The 22,462-nt window shown below is 45.9% G+C and overlaps 1 protein-coding gene across 1 annotated transcript in view; it reads right to left on the bottom strand.

Annotated features, from left to right (window-relative positions):
- Positions 1–2,852: 2,852 nt before the first annotated feature.
- Positions 2,853–22,462, bottom strand: part of ARHGAP31 (Rho GTPase activating protein 31) — a 102,462-nt gene continuing 82,852 nt past the window's right edge. The window contains exons 6-12 of the mRNA XM_056858540.1: positions 19,750–19,895; positions 18,419–18,617; positions 15,281–15,405; positions 13,783–13,842; positions 11,282–11,893; positions 9,852–10,108; positions 2,853–5,346 (exon numbers count right to left, since the gene is read on the bottom strand). Of these exons, the coding sequence (XP_056714518.1) occupies positions 2,917–5,346; positions 9,852–10,108; positions 11,282–11,893; positions 13,783–13,842; positions 15,281–15,405; positions 18,419–18,617; positions 19,750–19,895 (3,829 nt within the window). The 3' untranslated portion in view covers positions 2,853–2,916. The remainder of the gene's footprint in view (positions 5,347–9,851; positions 10,109–11,281; positions 11,894–13,782; positions 13,843–15,280; positions 15,406–18,418; positions 18,618–19,749; positions 19,896–22,462) is intronic.

The following is a 22,462-nucleotide window of genomic DNA, read 5'->3' as shown; positions in this document are numbered from 1 at the left end:
GGTGAAGTGAAAGACCTCTATCTGAGACCCTGGAGAACTGCTGCCAGTTTGCATCGACAATACTGGCCTTGATGGACCAAGGCCCTGATTCTGGAGAAGGCAGCTTCATGTGTCCATCCAGACCATTGGAGTCTCAAATATGGGGCATCCATGTTGCTTCATGAAGCAGTCTTTTACAATGAGGGCTGCCGACACCAGGTCAAAAGTAGTTAGTGAGCTGCAGGGGACTATAGAGTTTTGGCACAAGGTGCAATATTGCAGCTATCCTATTCAAACAAGACTTTTTGTAGCATGCTATAATCTTACATTCTAACAGCAAAATCGGCCAAAATTGGGGGTACTTAAATCCAGTGATTGGAGCTGTGAACAGGCAAGACAGATTTTTCCAAAAACCTGAAAAAGGTCCCAGTTTGCAGAAAAATATGTGAAATTAAAAAAATATACTTTGGGGAGTGTCAAATGATCAAAGGAGTGTCTGTAGCTTTAAGCAATGGATTGCCTTAGTGGCTGTTGCTAGGCAACCACATCATTCTAGGCTTGGAGTTGCTGTGAGCAAAAGGCAGGAGGAGGGGGCAGGGTCCTTTCCATGCCTTCTTTTTTGGCCTTTGAGGGAGGACACATTGGGGCCAGGACTAACTAGGTTTGCCAGCGCCAAGTTAGGAAATTCCTGGAGATTTTGTGGTGGAGTCTAAGGAGGGCAGGATTTGGAATGGGAGGAGGCCTCATCGGGATATAATGCTGTAGAGTCTGCCCTCCAAAGCAGCCATTTTCTCCAGAGGGACAGATCTCTGTCATCTGGAGTCCAGTTGTAATCCTGGGAGATTTCCAAGTCCCACCTGGAGGTTGGCAATCTGAGGCCTGGCAGCAACCACTGGGTGGCTTGATACCACCTAATTTGCACAGGTTAACAGGTCTAGCTGCTTGCTGCTGTTCAACAGCAGGCACCCTATGTAAGCCAGTGTGGCGTAGCCGTTAGAGTTCACAGTAGGGTCTGGGAAACCCAGGTTCCAATCCCCATCTTGCTATGGAAGCTCACTGGGTGACTTTGGCCCTGTAGCATGCTTTCAGTCTAACCTACCACACAGGGTTGTTATGAGGGTAAAAAAGAGGAGGAGAGGAGAATAATGTACACTGCTTTGGTCCCCACTGTGGAGAAAGGTGGGGCATAAATGAAATATATAAATAATAAATATAGCTGAAGATGGGAGGTAGATTAAAGGTAGGTTGGTGAATTGCTGAAAGGAGGGAAAGAGACAGGAAAAGGGGAGAGGATGTGGGGGCTGCCAGGAGGGGGGAAAGAGGAAATAGTGGGGAGGGGACACAGGGGAAAGTAAGGTGCCCCCACAAGTCCTTGAAGGTTCCCTTCATGCAAGTGGGCCTGGTATAGTGCCCAGCACCATACAACTGGGCCATTCATTCAATTTCATTTATTTGATTTGTATGCCACCCTTTCCTGACTTACAGCTAGGTACAGCCTGTTAGGGAGGGAAGCAGGGTAGAAGGGAAACCTGAAGACAAAGAGGCAGGTAAATGTAGGTTGGCTGTTGGGTGGGAATGGAAGAAGGAAGCAGGAAAAGGGGAAAGGCTATGGGAAGGAGGAAATAGTGGGGGAGGGGAAAATGGGATGCCTCCTGCAAGTCCTTGCGGATTCCCACGTATATTCTAATCCACACTACAACATGCCTTATCTACATCTTCTTTATGTGCAGCCAGGTCTGAAAGCCACCTACAATGTATCCTGGAGGGAAAAAAATGTGAATGTAGATTGCAACTTTGTGATCTACACCTTGTTCTTTGACAAGATGGAATTTAGGTTTTTTTTAAGCCTTGAAGTCTCCACTTAGTGACTCAGCCATGAATTAGCACCAGGATTTCTCCCCCCCCCCACTAATCAGATCCTACATCCTTGCCACCTACAGCCCCAACGATGCCAATTAAACGGCAGCTTAAAGAACAAGCTCCTTCTGAACAAACAGCAGCAACACTTCTTATGGAAGAAAAAGAAACCCTACTGGGATGGTCCTCAAACAAAGAGCTGCAGACTTTAAAAAAAACACAGCTATTGCAACTGCCCTGGCTACCTGTCCTTTAGAAGATACTAAGATCTGTGGCTGCCATGGCAGCAAAAATTAGCAGGGTAGACAGTGGTTTCTAGAAGGCCCTCAATAGGATCACAGCAAAGGGGTCTCTCTTTGGCACTGCATTGCTAAAGGCACCAATCATTGAGGGAGCAAGTAGTTTTAGATAGCTATTTGTATAATTCCGTATAGTCAATTAATATAAACACCCTGCAGTTAGCTCTACATCAACAAACAAAAGTTTCGAGGAAAAGATGCTACAGGAACAAGCCCATCTAAGCAAGCAGGGGCTTACCTTCAACAACTGCCTATCAGTTTAGGGCTTTAGCTCAAAGACATCATATTCCCCCTCCAATTCCTTATCTGAGTGCCCTTCAGACTCATCATTCTCATGACAAAAGTTTCTTATAAGTTTGTACATAAGCAAGTAAAAGGAGATGCTGACTGGGGTTACAGGAATACTACCAATAGTGATCAAACACGAAGTTGGAGTTGTTGAGATGATCCCTGCAGTTCTTATCTACTGCTGGAATGTTACTGAGAAGCTATGGGATGAGGGAAAATCTTTGGCCGACGAACAAGGACCAACTGCTACTTTACTTGACGAAGAATGTTGCTTTCACTGAAGTGTCCTTTGCTCATGTGGACGTGAGGCCAAACCCATGGAAAGCTCTGCCTGTCAATTCAAAGTGACTAACTGTAAAATAAGGGTCGTTGGGAGTTGGCAAGCAAGTTCTGTTTGAATCGTAGGGGGATAACAACAGTGTCATTATCCTAGTTCTCAGTGTGACCATTCCCATCTCATCCACCAGGGAAGAGAAGTCATGGGAAGTGGGCATCATTCTATCTGCCTCCCACTTCTCCCATCCAGAATCACCGACCTCCTCTGGGGCTGGTAAAAACAGCTTGTGGAAGTCTCTAGTCTCTGGCCATTTTTTGGAATGGTCATCTTGTTCCGAAGAGTGACCCCCTCCGGGGTTGTCCCTGACAAATCATCAGAAACAAGACCTGGAGACGTAGTTTGTGAGGGGCTTCTTATGGGAGAAAGTAACACCCTGGAGTCTGCAGAGGAAGACGGATGGTCCATGATGGGAAAGGGAGGACTGAATAGGATAAGGCTCTGAGGTCTCCCCGGCCTAGATCTGTATGAAGGCTTGGAAACCCCCGATGGTCTCTCCATTTTTGAGCACTGCGGGTTGTCCGCTCTGGTCTCTCCTTCAGAAGTACGCTTTCGGCGAAGAACGGGTATATCCTGTGTGGAATTATGATTGGAGAGGGATGGTTCTACCTTTCCAGTTGCTGCTGAATCCATAAGGGTTGCACTGTTATTTTCTTTCCCTTTCCTGTCTCCCTGTGGACTCTTGGGGGGCTGCCGCTGACCCTGAGAAGTTTGAGTTGGCTTGCGTTGGCCTAGGTTGGCTTCTGCTTCCTTGTTTTCTTGACCCCTGAAGTTGGGGTTCTGTGTCTGCAGAGGCTGGGGGACCTGAGTGTACTGAATCTTGGGTGGTATCACCGGCACGGCTCTCGCCTGGCACATCTTCACCATGAAAGATGTCCTCACAGCTGAGACACTCACTGGTGCCGAGTTACGGCGCCCTGTAACAGCATGAGCCATCATGATGTAGTCTAGGTCTAGGTCTTGGTGATCAAAACGAGAAGCCCAAAGGTCTGCTTTATCCCTGTTTGGGCAGGCAACAGGTAACGATGGGACAGAATCACTGCCCCTAATCTCTTTTGGCCCACAGACCATGTTCCCGGATGGAGTGGGCACAGAAAGACTCTCAAAGTTTAAAAAGTTGGCAGCTGGAAGGACAGATTCCAGATTTAGAGAAGTGGGCCTTGTTTTCCCTTTCTGCGGGATGCCTTCGTTTTTACCGCTCTGTGATTCTTTGGCACAGCATAGATCTTTGACGACAGCAGTGGCAGTGCTGCTACCCTCCTGAACTCTAGATGCACCTTTTTCTGGACTGCTTGAACTTAAGCTCTCTTCGGAATTAAACGGCAGTGAAGGAGACTCAGGCTTTAAGACTTCCTGGTTTTCCTTGTCCTCATATGTTTCCTTCTCCTCCAAGAGCTTACGGGTGACAGGGCACAGTCCCTCACATTCAGACGGCAGTTCTTTAGCTGCGAGCCCTGCTTCACGGCTCAGAGGTTTCCTGCTTGATTCATCTGGTTTGGAAGGTTCCTCTGAAAGATTCAGCCAAGCTTCTACTCTGTCACTCCCTCTCCACAGTGCTTGTGAGGGCTCCTTGATCCCTGATAGGAAGTCCTCATGAAGATGCTCCTTGTCTGTACTTGTGAAAGGCAGCGGGATAGCCCAGTGCCTCCTCACAGAGTCCTTACTGTCTAAGGAAAAGCTACGGCTGAAACAAGGCTTCTTGAAGTGGGCCCTGCCCATTCCTTGGCATGGTGTCTGAAACTCATGAAGTGTCTCTCCTTGGGTGTCCTTGAAGGTGGGGGAATGGAGAGGACTAGTGACCCAATGGTGATCTTCCCATGGCTCAACCAGCTCTAAGCTTTGCACATGGTCTGTCCATGTGTCGTCGTCTTGCTGGTCCAGAAAGTCTTGGGCTTGATCATTCATAATGCCCTCTCTGAGCTGGTGGGCTCCAATGCTACTTAAACATGCCAGACCCCTTTGATCTGAAAATGTTTTATCAGTTTTTTCTGCCTGAGTTACAGCTGCACCTTCCTTCTGTCTTTGATGTAACACAGTGTTATTTTCCCACTTTAATTGGTCTACATGCTTTTCTTTGAGATGTGATGACTTACCTTTTGAAAGAGTTATGTTCTCTTTTAGTTCTAATGAAAGCTTCCAGTCTTGAAGCTGAGATGGAAGGTCATTCCTGGTCTCTGCCATCTCCAGACATTCCTTCGGACAAGATAGTTCATGTGGGATATTTTCCAGTTCTAGTAAAATGGAAGAAGCACCATCCTGTTTGCTGAGCAGCTTGGGGCCGCAGGCAGGTGACTCTATCGATCCTTTAGAAGAGGCACCAAACAAAGGAATGTGAAGTACAGCTGGTAGGGTTCTGACTGGGTTCTCTTTGGATGGTGTTGGAGGTAGCACCAAACTACGTGGTAAACTGTTTGCTTCTGGGGATGAAAGGGATGCAGGACTGGGTTTAAACTCTTGCTGTTTCTGGGCTGTCTCTGGAGCAAGTGTCAGTGGGAATGATGCCTCCTCTTCAGACTCAACAATTTTCAGTTCCTGTTGTATTTCTGGCCACAATGGTTCCATTACAGCATTGGAATGATTGCCATCAACCTGGAGAAGAGAAATGGCATTACCAGACAGCTCCATCTTTTGCTTTCCCTTGTCTGTATTCACCAACTCTCTTTTTTACATTCTAGATACTTTTGGGGGAGGGGAGGTGGCATGTTGTAGCCTGATCTCATCAGATATTGGAAGCTAAGCAGGCTCAGTACTTGGAATGGAGACCACCAAGGGAGACTCTGCAGAGGAAGGCAATGGCAAACCACCTCTGCTTCTCACTTGCCCTAAAAGCCCCTTGTTGGGGTCGCTATAAGTTGGCTGGGACTTGACAGCACTTTAGACACACATATGCTTTCTGGAGGATAGTAAGACTAAAGATCAAAAGATACATGATTAACACTATAAACAGTATGTTGTGCACACATGCCACGCCAATCCATATTGGGACTGCACAGGGAAAGATTTAACTCCTGAACTCCTGGGTGTTTTTGATAATCAAAACCAGGAATGGAGCTGTTATCTGTGTTTTAATGGAAAAAATACATGTCCTTTTAAAGTTTTTGTTTTTTGCTTTTCAAATGCTTCTAAAATCTTGTTTTCCCCTTTACAAAGCCTAATTATGTTTAGTTAACCCAAGTTCCCTTCCCATGTAGGCCTGATCCAACCTGCGGCTATGCACACTCACAATTTACCTTTTACAGACTGATCTTTTGTCTTCATCATGCCTGCTTTAGGCCTAATTTGCATGCGTGTGATTATACAAATAAACCACACAAACCATTGTTACCAGAATATGTCCATTAGCAAATGCATTTCAAGGGAAGACTTGCAGAATAGCAGCTAAACATGTGCCTTGTTGAGTGAATTTCCTTCAGGCCTTTCATTAGCTTTCTCCATTAAAAAGACTGCCCATTAAAAAGACATATACCCTTAAGTGAAACCTTGACAGATAAAGAGTTCATCCACTGGAAGCAGACTACTCAAACTGCACTGCTCTCTTTGGAACTAATGCTAAAAATCCAGAATGTGTTTGGGGATTATGAAAGCAGGGAAGTAGAGTGCCGCCACTGACCCACTGAAATAATTTCAAAACTTTCTATGGACTACGAGTTTAAAGAATTAGAATTGCCCGTTGAAACAACTCAGTGAACAATTATTCTCAAACAGCAGTTGTGTCCCAGTGAAGGCAAGGAGGGGAACCATGGAAGCATGAAGAAGACCTGGACTGAGCTTCTGTTTCCCTTCCTGCTACGGTTGCCACCTCCAGGTTGGGAAATACCTAGAGATTTGGGGGGTGGAGTCTGAGGAGGGTGGGGTTTGGAGAGGGAAGAGACTTCAATGCCATAGAGTCCGATTGCCAAAGCGGCCATTTTCTCCAGGGAAAATGACTTCTATTGCCTGGAGATAAGTTGTAATAGCGGCAGATCTCCAGTCACCACCTGGAGGTTGGCAATCCTACTGTGGGTATTTAAGTCTCAGCATAACCAAGAGGCGAGTGCAGACAGGTATGGTATAACCCAAACTCAGAAACCAAGCAAGGTTGGTATTTGGATGGAGGACCAGCAAAGAAGACTGCTGAGGAAGGCAATGACCAACCATCTCTGCCTCTCATTTGCCTTGAAAGCCTCTTGCCGGGGTCACCATAAGTCAGTTGTGACTTGGCGGCACATACATACATATGGCCAAGAAGCAGGAGCCTTTTGGTACAAGATGAAGGGCAACAGCCAAAGGTCTCTTGGGCCTTGGTTCTTAGCTGATGGTTCAGGGCCTGTGTCCTATAGTAGGTTGCCAACCTCCAGGTGGTGGCTGGAGATCTCCTGCTATTACAACTGATCTCCAGGCAATAGAAGTCATTTTCCCTGGCCACATTCCGGGCCGGTTCAGGAGTTAGCTGTGTACTGGGTATTTTTGTTGTTGTTTGTTTGTCTAAATTATATTTTTCTGTTTCTTGTAAGCTGATTTGAGTTCCCAGTGGGGAAAGAAGTGGAGTAGAGATGCTTAATTAAATAAAGAAGAGTGAACTTCCTTATCAGTCGCAGCTTCCAACCTCTCGTGCCTGATCCTAGTTTACCAGAGTGTTTTGATTAGTGCTAGACAGACCTGTGATTAGCACCTTTTTTTTTACTTCTCAGTCTCAGTAGCCTTTGGTACCATTGTGAAGTTTATTTTGTACCAGGCACTAACTAATCCAGATAAGTCTGACATCCTCTGTTGATCTGTTTTAAGATGCTTGAAACTGCATTCTGCATCATATCCTGAAATCTCTCTCCTTTAAAAAAAATTTGTTCTGAACATCCCATCCAATGAAAAGTGAGAGCCAGTGTGGTAAAATGGTTAAGAGGAGTGGACTCTAATCTGGAGAACCGGGTTTGATTCCCTACTCCTACACATGAAGCCTGCTGGGTGACCTTGGTCCAGCCACAGAACTCTCAGAACTCTCTCAGCCCCACCTATCTCACAAGGTGTTTGTTGTGGAGAGGGGAAGGAATTGTAATTGTAAGCAGCTTTGAGATTTCTTAAGGTAAAGAAAAGCAGGGCATAAAAACCAAATCTTCTTAATCTTCTTCTTCTGAAATCTAAAGGCTTGCCCATTATTTTGTGACTTTTAGGTTGGTCCTAACAAAACGGTGTTACAGGTTGAGTATCCCTTATGTGGAATTCTGATATCCAAAAGGCCCCAAAATACAAAACTTTTTGAGAGCCCACAAAGGTTAATAAAATGGCATATGTACAGGTCGATCGTGCCAGCCATGATGCCTCACATGCACAAAATTATTTAAAATATTGTATAAAATTACCTTTAGGCTATGTGTATAAGGTGTATATAAAACATGAATTTTGTGTTTAGACTTGGGTCCCATGCCCAAGATATCTTATTATGTATATGCAAATATTCCAAAATATGGACAAATCCGAAATACTGAATACTTCTGGTCCCAAGCACTTCTGATGAGGGATACTCAACCTGTACTTGCCTATTTATTTTCCCTACCCTACGGAGTGCCTCTTTGAATTTCAGCCTCAGCTCCACACTACAGATCCCTGAAACTCAGGGCCAAACTAAACATGGTAGCTGCTGCAAATTTAAAGACATTTTTAAAGGCAGCAGGGGCCCGGTGTGCTTGTCCCCCCTCCTTGTGCTTTTTCAAATGTGTTTGACAAGCCCCCCCCCCTCACTCAGCTGTTTCAGCACTTGAAAAATGGCAGGGGAGGGGAACAAGAATGCCACACTGCAGGCTAGGGGTGCCAGGTCCTTCTTCGCCACTGGCGGGAGATTTTTGGGGCGGAGCCTGGGGAGGGTGGGGTTTGGGGAGGGGAGGGACTTCAATGCCATAGAGTCCAATGGCCAAAGCGGCCATTTTCTCCAGGTGAACTGATCTCTATCGGCTGGAGATCAGTTGTAATAGCAGGAGATCTCCAGCTACTACCTGGAGGTTGGCAACCCTACTGCAGGCCCAATAAGGATCAGGCTCTCAGGGCATTTCAAAATGTCTTTAAAATGGCGGTGATGTCCTTGTGGTGGTCATGAGGACGCCATCATGCTTAGTTTGGCCCTCACCCAGGGAGGAAATCTAAGCAGGTCTACTCAGATGTTATTCCCATTTTATTCACTGGGATTCACTCCCAGGAAAGTGTCTTTAGGATTGTAGCCCTATAGATCTCTTAAACTTGGCAATGGTTCCCTCTGCTAACTCCAGGCCACAGGCCTTACCTCTCTACACACCCACTCATCTGTCACCCTTATCCAGACCAAACATTCAAATCACTGCTACCCTATCAAAAAGAGAAGAGCTCCAGTCATCTGACAAGCAGGGACAGGCTCAGGAAACCTGCCAGACTGCCTAGTTTGATTAGCTAAAATGATGTCTTCTAATCCACTAGGGCAGAATCAAGCACTGGGCAATTAGCCAGCGCTGACTAATCATGCTGACCAACATGAATAGGCTACCAGGTACTAATCATCTGGTGGGTTAACCAATTGAGTTAACCAATTTGCAGAGTTAACCAATTTGCAGGCACACCTATATGGTAATTGACACTTCAGGGGTAGTGTCAAGTGAGTGCCGTTATAGCTGAGGGGCACGTAGGGAAAGCAGAAGAGATTGCGGAGGATTTTAATGGAAGAGAAGGCAGGGAGTGGATAGTTAAGAGATAAGTGACCAACAAAGTTCTGCACTTGCTTATTCACTTCACTTCAGCACTGCAAGAGCCAAAGCTGCTTGGCAGGCGGTGAGCACAAGGGCAGGGGGCATCACTAGGGTTGCCAGGTCCATCTTCGCCACCGGCGGGAGGTTTTTGGGGCAGAGCCTGGGAAGGGCGGGGTTTGGAGAGGGGAGGGACTTCAATGCCATAGAGTCCAATGGCCAAAGAGGCCATTTTCTCCAGGTGAACTGATCTTTACTGGTTGGAGATCTCCAGCTAGTACCTGGAGATTGGAAACCCTAGCCATCACAAATGGAAGTTGCTGAGGATTTGGACTTTCTCTGCATAGTGGCTCTTCTCCTAAGTCATTCCACCAATGAAACAAAGGGCTTTGTTCAATGGCTTCTCCTTACCTGCTCACTTAGGAGTGAGGAGTCCTCGGCTCGACTGCTTGGCCCTTCCTGCTGCCAAGAGCCTGTTCCTGGGCTGTTCTTCAACTTGAGCCGAATGGCTTCATCTCCATCTGTTTGGGGTTTCTGTTCCTGGCTATGTTGCTCTCCTAAAGCTGAGTTCTTGACACTGCTCTTGGCTTCCTGGATTGTGGCAGCTGGTCGAAGAACACCTAAGGACTCAGGCTTCTTAGCTGTTGTTATTTTTTCAGCAGTAGCATCTGTATTGGAGGCAATAAGTTAAAAAAACTAAGAAAAAAACAAACACAGTGAAACAAACATCTGTAGAATTAGCACACGTGTCTGACCACAACCCAAGACATGGCCAAACCACACAGTCAGGAGGGCCTCCACCTGTGATCTTAATTCCCTGGCAGGGATATATAGGAGAAGATGGTCCTTCAGACACCCAAGTCCTAAGCCATATATGGCTTTCAAGGACAAAACCAATACCTTGAATTGGGCTCAGGAGCAGATCAGTAGCCAGTGTAATTGCTGTAATATCAGGGTCATGGGTCATGACTGGTCAGAAACCCTCACAAATGTGTAGTTCAAACATTTTTACATTTTACTGTTTAAAAATGTATATCCTGTCGCTTTAAAAAACTCAGTGAAGCGCTGTAAGCCAAACATTCTTAATAGTACAACATTAAACCATGGGGAGGGGCCATGGCTCAGTGGTAGAGGATCTGCTTGGCATGCAGAAGATGCCAGGTTCAGTCCCCAGAATCTCCAGTTAAAGGGACTAGGCAAGTAGGTGATATGAAAGACCTCTACCTGAGACCCTGGAGAGCCGCTGCCAGTCAGAGTAGACAATAGTGACTTTGATGGACCAAGGGTCCAATTCAGTATAAGGCAGCTTCATGTATTCATGTGTTCAAAGCCCTAAAAGGAACCTGAGGGAGGGGCCCAATATGGATTTTTTAAAAAGGTACTCATATCGTGCCGGTCTTTTTCTATTCCCAGGGATTCCTCGGAGCAGCCTGAGGGTGGGTGCATTTCCAATCTGGGAAATGGCACCTGGGGGTGGGGGTAGAATTTAACCCTTCCTCCCCCAGAACCATGGTCTGAATCTGTATTCTTCCCACCCCAGGCTGCTCTGGAGGCCAAAAGATGTGCCTGAAATTCCACAGGTACTTGGGCCCTCAAAGTTAACTGTGATTTGAACAACTTTAAGCTTGTCTGGTGTCCCCTCAGTGAAGCCTATCTACAATACGTCTGAGTTTGCACAGGCCAAAAAATTGTGAAGATGTCCCTTTTATTCACGCGATGCTGCCAAGTTCGACTATTATGGCTAAATATGAAAGGACAATCTACTCCCGATATTACTGGAGCATCTTCATGCATGTCATCCTTTGAACAAACCTATCCCTGCTTTCTTCTCCCAAGCTTACCTGCTCCTGCTTTGGACTCCACCTTCTTTTCCGCCTTGACTGTGGCATGTTCTGGCTTAGCTCCTTCTAGGGCTGTAGAAAGGGCACCATCTAACCCCAAGAAAGATGATTCTTGTAGACTGGAGAGGACAGCCTTTTCCTTCGCAGGTGTGCGGCAGGGGGTACTGTTGATACTGATGACAGCGGACACTCGAAGGGGCACCGAGACAGCAAAGGGCTCCGAGATATTCAAGGCTTTGCGCTGGTGCCGGGGGGAAGCCTCCAGGGGGAAGAGAGTCCCATGGAATCCTGGTTTGGTAGCCCCGTCATTGGAAGTGTAAAACATTCGGTACATCTTTGGCGAGGTCTGCTCACCCTCCAGGTCTTCTATGGGCCGGAACACTTTCAGCTGCTCAGGGAGGGGCCTGATTTGGGTTGGCTGAGAAGCATCTTTGTCTCCGCCATCCTCTGCACCCCCTTCTGCCCCTTTCACGGCTGCTGGTGGACCCCGCTCACTCTCCAGCCTGTTGAGATCAGAGGAGCCACCTGGCCCTCCCATCTGTGGCTTCGTCGCTGGAACGAAAAACCCTCCCGCAGCGGCGGCACGCTTGAAGCGGCCTTTCTCGGCATCTCCTGAGGAAGGGAGGGCGCAAAGCAGAAGAGCGTTAACAAAGGAACCCTGATCCTCAGTTATCCTAGGCACGTTTACGAGAAAAGTAAAAACCACTGGCCGCATGCAGTTCATCAGGATGCCTCCTCAAGGACCTTCTCAGAGATGAAATTCCCTGAATTCACATTAACACCAACACATCAACTCAACAACTTTTTTTCGCAGTGTGTGGAGCAGTTCTGGTTGACTTCAGTAGTATCTTTGAGTACAAAACACAAACTGATTCCTGAGCACGAAACATGAGCAATCACCGAGTCCGCTGCAGCCGGAATTGCCGTTTTCCATCAACCGCATTAAATGCTTTGAATGGCGGTGAACAGCAATTCCCCACGATGCAGCATCATTTACGAATGGTGTGCACGCACGCACATATAAAAACTGAGGATTTCCCCCAGCTAAATACTTGCTAGAAGGGAAACTCATTTTTTTACTGGGCAAGCAGGTGAGTTTATTTGCAGTAGAAAAAAGGCCATTTATATATGTGTGTGCTATTTATAAATGACATTTCCGCCCATTTTTCTAGGGTGATGAATGATACGTTAGTGTCACAGGTAATTATTGGATGATGCCTGTGACACCCGTGCAAGCTCTATTACCAATCCCACATCTACCAGCTCATTCCTGTTTAAAAGGTCACCTGCCCATTAAAAATAAAACAGAGAGCATTTTCCCATTTTCTGCCTTTTCCCCCCCATGGAGGTGTGTGTGTTAGGTCCAGAAATATGAAAAGGCCCGCTATCTCTAAACACAACCACTGTTCCTGGCATCAAAGCGAGACTGCCTATCATGGCCAGGGCTCTACAGGGAGGTGAGCTGGTGGCCTCAGGCAGCAGATCTGGGACGGCAGCAGCTTTGTCTCCACACCCTGCTTTGACTCTTGTTTGTGTGCTTCCTAGAGGCACCTGGTTGGCCACTGTGTGGACAGACTGCTGGACTTGATGGATCTTGGTCTGATCCAGCCTGGCTTTTCTTATGTTCTCATGTTTTTATGACTCCACTCCCACTGCTTCCCACAGGCCATCGCTGCCCAAGAGCCTGAGCAGTTAACACTCCTTCTCAGTCCTGGTTCCTCAGACAAGTGTGGCAAGTTTGCCATATTCTTTCTTTCTTTCCCCCTGTGCTTAGACCGAGGTCTTGAACAGTAAAGCCATAAAACTTAAATAAGACCCATCTCTAAAAACACCTCCCTTTGTCTCTTCTCTGTAGCCTCCAAAAAACGAGCAACAAAATAAGTATGCAGTCCTCTAAGAGGAACTGAACCTTTTGCTCCAAAGTTGCTTGAGAAGATGTGGACCATTTGTTAAAACATTGTATAATCCATTTTAGCCTAACTTGGTATATGTAAGGGCAATGCAAAAGGATATGTACCAAGGAATGCATTGACTGAAGAGGGCAGGGACACAGCCGGTCTGAAGAAGGGATCTTTAGCATACATCCCAGCAAAACCATTGAAAAGGGGCAATTAAATCTTGAAAGCATAGTTGGCCATATTCAATAGGGCTTCCTGGTAACTTGTGAAAGGTGTGGGGTGGGTGGAGGATGAGGGTGAAGTCGGTAGAGAGAGGTGGCAGTGGAAAAGGGCAGTCGGGGCAGTGGTTACCTCTGGTGACACCCCTTTCTACTGTAGAGTTTTGCTCGAATACCAGAGCGTCCCCATGTTGCTGGCAACGTGATGATGTCACTTCTGGAGCACGCCGGAAGTGATGTCGCCATGATCCCAGCAATGCCGACCTAGGCTTCTCTTTGCTTCTGGTAAGCCCACCCACCCCCGCTGCTGCCATCACCACACATGTACATGCTTGGTATGCAACAACAGTTCTGCCATGTTTGGTACAAACAGACAATACCTCACCTTCTACTGGAATCGAACACAGCGAGTCCATGCTTTTGGCTGGCCGAATAGTTGCTTTTTCTATAGAGAAAAGGATTACAACACAGTTTAGGCTCTGGAAATGTCAATGTGGAACACAATATATTTAAAAGAACCTATGCATCCCCAATGTAGTTACAATGCAGAATTGGATTCTTTCCCTAAAGAATACACACAACAGCCTCATCTGTGGCTTGGAGACTGTCCAGATTAGGAAACCACAAATCTTTACCTATTAATTTTATTTTATTACACTTTTACCCCGCCCTCCCTGGCCCAAAGGCCAGGCTCAGGGCGGCTGATTTTGCAAATGTGTCTATCTCTTTGTCGAGTTTCAGAGGGCAGTTGTGTTGGTCAGCAGTAGAACAGATAGATTTGAGTCCAGTAGCACCTTAGAGACCAACAAGATTTTTTGCATATAAGCTTTCAAGAGTCAAAGCTCCTTTGGTCTCTACGGTGCTACTGGATGTGAATCTAGCGGTTCTCCTCATCAAGTAACTCTGTATGTTCAGCACATTTATCCACTTAGGTGAACATAAGTGTGCACTGTTCCCAACGCAATGTGCTGGCCACACATGATACTTAACAAGCTCGACCTCTGCACATCCTCCCCCACTCTGTACGAGTTACTTGATCGCACAACATTGGAGAGAACTGCTCAGACCTGTTTCGTTATTTGCTGCACTTATCTCTAGCCGCTAATGTGTAATTTTCACATCAGGCCATTGGCCATATCAATAGTCCAGATGACATTGCAAGAGAACTTTCTTCAAATGCTGATTTTTCCATAACCAAATCTGGAAGAAGAACTCTACTCCGCTTGACATGACTCAAGATGGGGTGCCTAGTAGGGGTAGGGCTGTGGATCTGTGACAGAGCATCTGCTTTCCACAGAGAAGGTCCCCTGGTTCAATCTCCAGTTAAAAGAATCAGGCAGCAGGTGATGTCAAAGACCTCTGCTGAGATCCTGGAGAGCCACTGCCAGTCAGATTAGACAATACTGACTTTAACAGACCGATAGTCTGACACATTATAAGGCAGCTTCATGCGTTCAGCATCCCAACCATTCTAAGCCTTTGTAACAAAAACAACTAGTGTAGACATATCCTTAGTAACACAGCTATGGAAGACTTCTGTGACCTCTGTAGATGCTTGCATCAAACTAGTAAAGGAGACGCACATTCACCCCAGTCCTATAATGGGGAGTATTCACATGAGCCAGCTGGTATGCCCTGGGCTATGACTGCCTTTCATTGTCCCACTGGAGTGATGGTCTGCATGATGCAAGAGGTCAAATATGTGATCTGTTCTCTTCAAAACCGTTTCACCCTGTCTGAATTCCTGTCAATTTACCAGCATGAATGGTCTTTTTTTTTTCAGGGTGCAGAAACATTTCCATATTGCACAAGAGAGGTACAAGAAGACCAAAGCAGTGGAGAAGAGAAAAGCCCCGTCAGTGAAGCGAAAGGATGGTCCTCACCCGAGAGCTTCTGCCCTCGCACAAACACACTCCCATTTCGGCTCAGTTTTGATTTGGATTCTGATCCGGACCGACCCAGGTTGAATATAGACTTCCATTTCTTGGATTTTGTGGATAATTTTCTCCTGGAAGAGAAAATTGATAAGGGATTGAGAATGGGCCCGATCCTTAATCATAAAGGCAGGGAACTTACCTTCTCAGTCTCTCTCATCAACCTTGCCTGCAGATCTCTTTTACAACCTACAGCTTTTAAAAACAAATCCTAGCCTTTACAAGTTATGGTTTTCCAAAGCTTCATGCCAGAGGCCTTTATATGGAAGGAAGGACCCAAATCCCCATTCCTCTTTCAGTGGAAAGAGGAAAAGGTACCAACATTCTTTTAAAAAATTCAAGCGCTGAATTTGATTCTTGTTTCAAGATTCAGGGGTTCAAAACATACTGGGCTGGTACTTATGCTCCCCTCTGCTGATGGCAGAGCCTTCCACCAACACAAGGCCCCTTTCTCCAGTGGAAGAGACATGTCTCACCGGCTAAAAGTTCCTCATGTTAGAAAGCTCCAGTGCAAGCGGAACAGATTATTAAGATCCAACCCGTGGAATTTACCTGAACAGGATTATTGTAAAACAGAGCTGCATCTCTCGAGATGAGGGCTAATGGCTGATTAAAGAAATCTTAAATGATATATGAGTTTTAATTGATTTGTTAATTAACTGATTACATTTGCATTTGAATAAAAGTGGTGTTTTCTAAAGCAAAAAAGCATACTTCCTTTGTTGATCACTGATGCACATATGCGCATCATAGTGGGTGTCATCTTTAGAGAGGCATTGTCTCTTGGCTGTGAGAAGGACTGCTGGTTTTAAGATGCTTTCTGCCATCTGCAGTTTTTATAAGTACTTAAATGTGTGTATGTGAATATGTGTATTCACACACACTCTCTCTCACACACACACATATACATTTGCTGTCCTATGAATCACAGCAACTGATCAAAACATTTCCATCATTTAATCTAACCAATATGTTGATTAAACAATGCGGCCCAACATTTCACCTCTCCCATGCTGAATGCATCCTGTGCTCAATAAACCTCATATTCTGGTGGAAACAAAAACAGGGCTGACGGGTTGCATTTACTATGAGGGGTCACATGCTTTGCAGGCCTACTCTACTGATTACGGAGATAATGCATTTGGAGCCTTGAGAAAAAAGCAATATACAAATACTATTATATTTGTCATCTGGCCATTGGGGAAATGAATGTGAGAGATAGGACCATTGCATACATACACATTCTCTTCCTTCTTATACTGAACGTGCTTCGACAGAGGGAGATATCATGCAACCCAAACATACCTAGGGTTGCCAGGTCCCTCTTTGCCACCAGCAGGAGGTTTTTTTTGGGGGGAGCCTGAGGAAAGTAGGGTTTGGAGAGGGGAGGGGCTTCAATGCCATAGAGTCAATTGCCAAAGCGGCTGTTTTCTCCAGTTGAACTAATCCCTATCGGCTGGAGATCAGTTGTAATAGCAGGAGATCACCAGCTAGTACCTGGAGGTTGGCAACCCTACAAATTCCTTATTTTGCATGAGTATGCTCCGAAGCCAAGATTGGCTTGTGGCTCCCAGTGCATGTACATACAGAGAAATATATGTGTACAGTCATCACTAACAATACATATGTTGGTTGGGCGGTAAACATAACAAGTATGGGATGGCTACCCTCATGGTTTGTGGACAAGCTGACTGACACCTGACCTCAGCCTTCTTAGGGTTCATAAACTCGTTACTACAGCCTCACAAAGAGGTTACAATGCAGTGTTCACATGAAGCTGCCATACAGGGAATCCAACCCTTGGTCCATTGAGGTTTGTGTAGTCTACTCTGGGCGGGGCTCTCCAAGGTCTTGGGTCAAGCTCTTTCACATTACCAACTATATGATCCTTTCAATTGGAGATGCTGGGGACTGAACCTGGGCATTTCCGCATGCAAAGCAAATGCTTTACCATTAAGTCACAGTTCCTCCCCAGTGGCCATAATCTACTAGATAATATAGGTGATGCTGTGTATCAAGGATTCACACCGCACAATTTAAATAACTAAAAGGCAATACTAACAACTTCATCAAGGCCAGATGACATCAGTGTTTCATTAGTACTTTTGCCATCTAGCTATAATTCCTGTGCTCGGCAACAGGAATGAATAGTAGAGCTTATCGACCATCCTTTGCACACAAGAACAACTACTATGTGTGAGAGTTATGCAAAGATGGATATTGCTTGTGCAGTTGAGACAGGTCACCAGCAGGTGGCTCTCTTCTAACAGCCATCCCAAGGCCTATTTGGCATTCGGTTCACGTTGATAAAACCTTCTAAATGAAGCAAAGCACCAAAAGCGATTCCTCCAGAACACACCTCCATCCATCTCCTTTATTAAACAATAAAAGACTTGACGCTAGTGAGAGACCATAGCACAGTTGTTGCGCGTATGCTTTGCATGCATAAGGTCCCAGGCATCTCTGCCTAAAATAATTTCAAGGGCCAGGGCTGGGAAAGACCTCTGCCAAGACTTTGAAGAGCCAGTGCCAAACAACACTTGGCAAGATGGATCCGTCGTCTGTCTCCATTTTATGGATTCATAATACAACACTAAGCAAGTTGCTCAGACTACTGAAAATTAAAATGTATACGGATTATTATTATCCTCTCGGCAATGTTGAGGTGCCAAATGGGATGTAGAGCATAAAGAGGAGGCCTATCAGCTTTTACATTCTGCTTTGAAATAAGAACATAATGAAAGCCATGCTGGATCGGACCAAGGCCCATCAAGTCCAGCAGTCTGTTCACACAGTGGCTAACCAGGTGCCTCTAGAAAGCCCACAAGAAAGATGACTGCAGCAGCACCATCCTGCCCGTGTTCCAGGCATGCTCCTACTTATCAGAGCTACCTGCCTACATAGCTACTGGACTATCAGGGTGGTACAGAAGATTCTCCCCTCTTCCATTTTACCTTCACAACAACTCCGTGAGGTAAATTAGGCTGAGAGAACTACTTTCCCAAGGTCACCCAGAAGGTTCCCCCAATTCTAATCCGACCCACCAGCCACTGTACCAGACTGGTCTCTTGAGATGCAGCCACTTACTTGCCATCTGGTAGGTCAAGTACGGTGTGAAAGAAAGAGCCTGTGACCGGGACAATCTCTGGCAAACTGTTCTCCCTCCTCTCCTTGCGGGCAGGGTGGCAAGCTGACAGGCTTCGAGCCTGAGCTTCTTCCAGGCTCACCAGCTTCATGGGAAGAGAGGCGGAAGGCAGCGTCATGCTCTTCACAATGGGCTTATTCTCTGGAAAGCAGGAAGGAAAAATGACAGACTCCTTGCCTCGCTCTGTGGCGGGCGAGCGGGAAAAGTGTAGGGGAGAGGGGGAAGGTTCTTAGCAGGTCTCTCAAGCATTTTCCCTTCTGACTAAGTGCTTAAAAGAGAAAACAGCATTTAGAATCATGTTTCGCTGGTAAAATCCTCTTCTTTCCCAGCAATCTGATCCAGCGCCCTGGCTTTCCATCCCAGCAGGTCCTTGGTCCCCAGCCAGACTACACAGTCCTCTGGCATGCTTCTTCTGAGGATGGGGCAGGAGGGATCCCTGGTGGACTGAACTCTGGGAAGACTCCGCTCCAGAGGAGGCCTTTGAGGCTAAATGGCCTCCTCGCCCCTTCCCAATTGTTTCAGGGCATTTGTTCTGAAATCTGCCATCGTTTCCCCCCTATTTATTAATGACGACTATGGTTATCAGAAGAGCCAAAGTTCCAACCCTGAATCGCAAAGAAATACTGTTGAAAAAAACGACGATAGAAGTTTCCTCATTCCAGAGGGTTCTTTACAGATTTTGCTAACAATATTAATTACTAGCAATCAGCACAATGGATGGTAAAAGATCTTTTGTCACCAAAAACACCCTTCACAGAGCTGCAATAAAAACAACAATCCAAAACAAAAAGCCAGAGAGAACTGTGTGGGAATGGAGTGTGTATGAGTCTACGCAACAATTGCTTTGATCGTTTCTGTTTACCACGTATGGTCCTCGTTGGCCAGATTAGAATCTTTCAGAGTTATAGCTCACATTTTGTGGAACGGCCTTTCCCAAAAGGTCTACAGAACTCCCTCCTTACCAGTTTTCTCCAGGTTATACAAGGTAATCCTTTTCGGGAGAGCTTTTAGTGATTAATGGCAAGTGTCCTGGTTTATTATTGTTGTTTGGAGTAGGTTATTGCGATAATCATTCGTGATTTATGGCTGGTGCTGTTGTTAGCTGCCTGGTTTTAATTTTTTTATGGATGGTATCCTGTTTTAAACTTTGCTACTTCTAGAGAGCCGGGGTATAATTTTTTCAAAGAAATAAATAGTTACAATTAGATAAAGCTTTGGTAGGTTTGGAAATCTTTACTGTTGACATAGAAGAAAATAGTTCAGAAAGACTCACCCTCAGTCTCTTTTGGTCTGTCAGAGACATGGTCATTAAAGATTTCATCCATGTGGTTCAAAATAAACTCAATCACCAACTGCTGGACCCGCACCTCCAGAAATGCTGCATCTCCATTGCACCCCACAGCCTCAATTTCCTTTGACCTGTATCACAGAAATGGAGACCATTGTGAGAACCGTGAGGAATCACTTCTTTAAGAAACTGCTTGTGAGGAGGGGAACAGATCTGACAACCTGTCTGCAGCCTCCCTACAGATATATATCATATTACTGCAAAGTAGGAAGAAGAAGAGTAGGTTTTTATACCCCGCTTTTCTCTACCTTAAGGAGTCTCAAAGCATCTTACCATCACATTCCCTTCCTCTCCCCAACACAGGCACCTTATGAGGTGGGTGAGGCTGAGAGAGTTCTGAGAGAACTGTGACTAGCCCATGGTTACCCAGCAGGCTTCATGTGGAGGAGTGGGGAATCAAACCTGGTTCTCCAGATTAGAGTCTGCCACTCTTAACCACTACACCATGCTGGACGTTTTTATCCACCAACTGTAGACGACGATACCACTTCTCCAAGTTCTCTCATTTTGATTTCTCTGTGATTTCCTCAAAAAATGCAGGCACTGTACAGTTTAAACACTTTGTTTTATTTTCTCTTTGGCATACAGAATATGAATTCAGGTTTTTGTTTACAGAAGAAAAACACAGTAACTTGCTGATGGAAAGATGGGAGGTGGTGGTTCAGGTTAATCCCCCAAGTCCAATAAACCATTTTCATTAGCACTGTTGTATAGCAAATACTTTTCTACATATTACACAGTCAGCCACTCACAGAGTCTATGTATTGCTCAATTTAGCTAACTTCAGGTAAAGTGTCCCTAATCTGACTGAGCCTGTGGGCACTTCTGGAATTTTGAGAAGAGGGAGTAGAGGTCACCACAAAATGGCTGACATGGGAGGATGACTGTCAAGGGGAGCTGGGACCCATCTCAAAACATTGTGAGCTGAATATCCTCCTGCAATGGAGGCAACTGTTTCTGAATGAGTGCTCCCTGAGACACAAAGGTGTCTACTACTCCAGTGAGGTGGAGGAAAGCCTGGACTGGCTCTTTGCTTTAGAGAAGAGATATGTTGTCAAAGAAACAAATGTGTGTGTGTGTTAAGTGCAGTCGCTTCCGACTCATGGCGACCCTATGAATCAATGTCCTCCAAAATATCCTATCTTTGACAGCCTTGCTCAGATCTTGCAAACTGAGGGCCATGGCTTCCTTGATTGAGTCAATCCATCTCTTGTTGGTTCTTCCTCTTTTCCTGCTGCCCTCAGGAAATAGGCATCAGGAAACCTATTGGGGGGTATCATGGTGCTCAAAGACACCACAGTGGGAGACCACTGCTTTAGGAGATACAGGTGACAGAATTTGGTACAGGGCCAGATTGCAGGTATTATATTTTGCTCTTTGGAGAATGTTTACTGTTTTTGTACTTGCTAGAATCATAACTTCATCCTGCACTTTTGATAGCACCTAGGGGATTGTACCCTACCACTCAACTCAGCTAAGCAGAGAATTGTCCTCCGGTGCAAAGAGCTTTCCTCCAGTGGAACTAGCTCTTCCTCTGGAGGAGGGATTTGTTGCGCCAAGGGAAGGTTTTGCACTCAGCCATGTGGAGAATCAGGATGCAGCCCACTGTCTACGCATTTGTCATCTTCTGTGTGCTTTGTGAATTTTTGCCCAGAGCTTTGGGCTACCGTAACCATTTGAGCTTAACCACCTGAACACATGGACACATGAAGCTACTTTATACCATGTCAGACTACTGGTCTATCAAGGTCAGTGTTGTCTACTCTTACTGACAGCAGCTTTCAGGAAGAGGTCTTTCACATCACAAACTGTTTGATCCTTTTAACTGGAGATTTCAGGGATTGAATCTGGGACCATCTGCATTCAAAGCAGTTGTTCTACAACTGAGCCACAGCCCTTCCCACTGCATCCACAGCTTCAAGGCCTAATGCTTCCATGTGTTCCATGTTTCTATCATCCATTTTAATTAGGGTTGCCAGATGCCTGTTAATAGTGAGCAGTTGCCCGCCAATTAATAGGCCTGCCTGCCTCCCCTCAGCTGGCCGGCGGGGAAACAGGCCAGCTAGAGTTGCACAATAATGTCCCTTCCGAGGTGAACCTGGAAGCGATGGGGAGTGGGGGTTTCCATAGAGTTTTTTGAGGGACATGCTAGCGCATCCCTGTCACTTCCAGGTTTACCGAAGAAGGGACATTATTGCATGTGCTCGCAAATTGCCCCGCCCCCCCGAACACCAAATCTCCCGCTGATGACAAGGGGGACCTGGCAATTTTAGTAAAAGGTACAGCATCCTGAGGTAAAAAATCCTGTTTCTCTTTTTCCCTTTTCATGGTTGCTCTCCTTATATGCTCTTCACCCCCTCTGCTGCTAAATGTAAACCTAAGGTTTTTGTGGTAACAGTAAAGTTATTCAGAAGACTGAGTGGGAGCAGTTAATGGAAACCTAGTTGGGATGTTGTGGAATTTGCTAATGGAATGCTCAGCCTGGAAATGCCGCATGGATGTGACATTGTTCCAGGCTGGAAGGGAAGGCCCGGGAGAGAGTTCAGGGAACTGAAGGCATGCCAGATTTCCTCCCCAAAAACAGCTGAGCAGTGAATGTGATCAGAGCTGAATGTTATATGCCCAGCTCTTTCCACAA

Source organism: Euleptes europaea, chromosome 12 (assembly GCF_029931775.1).
Source record: "Euleptes europaea isolate rEulEur1 chromosome 12, rEulEur1.hap1, whole genome shotgun sequence".
Taxonomy (NCBI): Eukaryota; Metazoa; Chordata; class Lepidosauria; order Squamata; family Sphaerodactylidae; genus Euleptes; species Euleptes europaea.
This window is presented reverse-complemented; position numbering and strand designations above follow the sequence as displayed.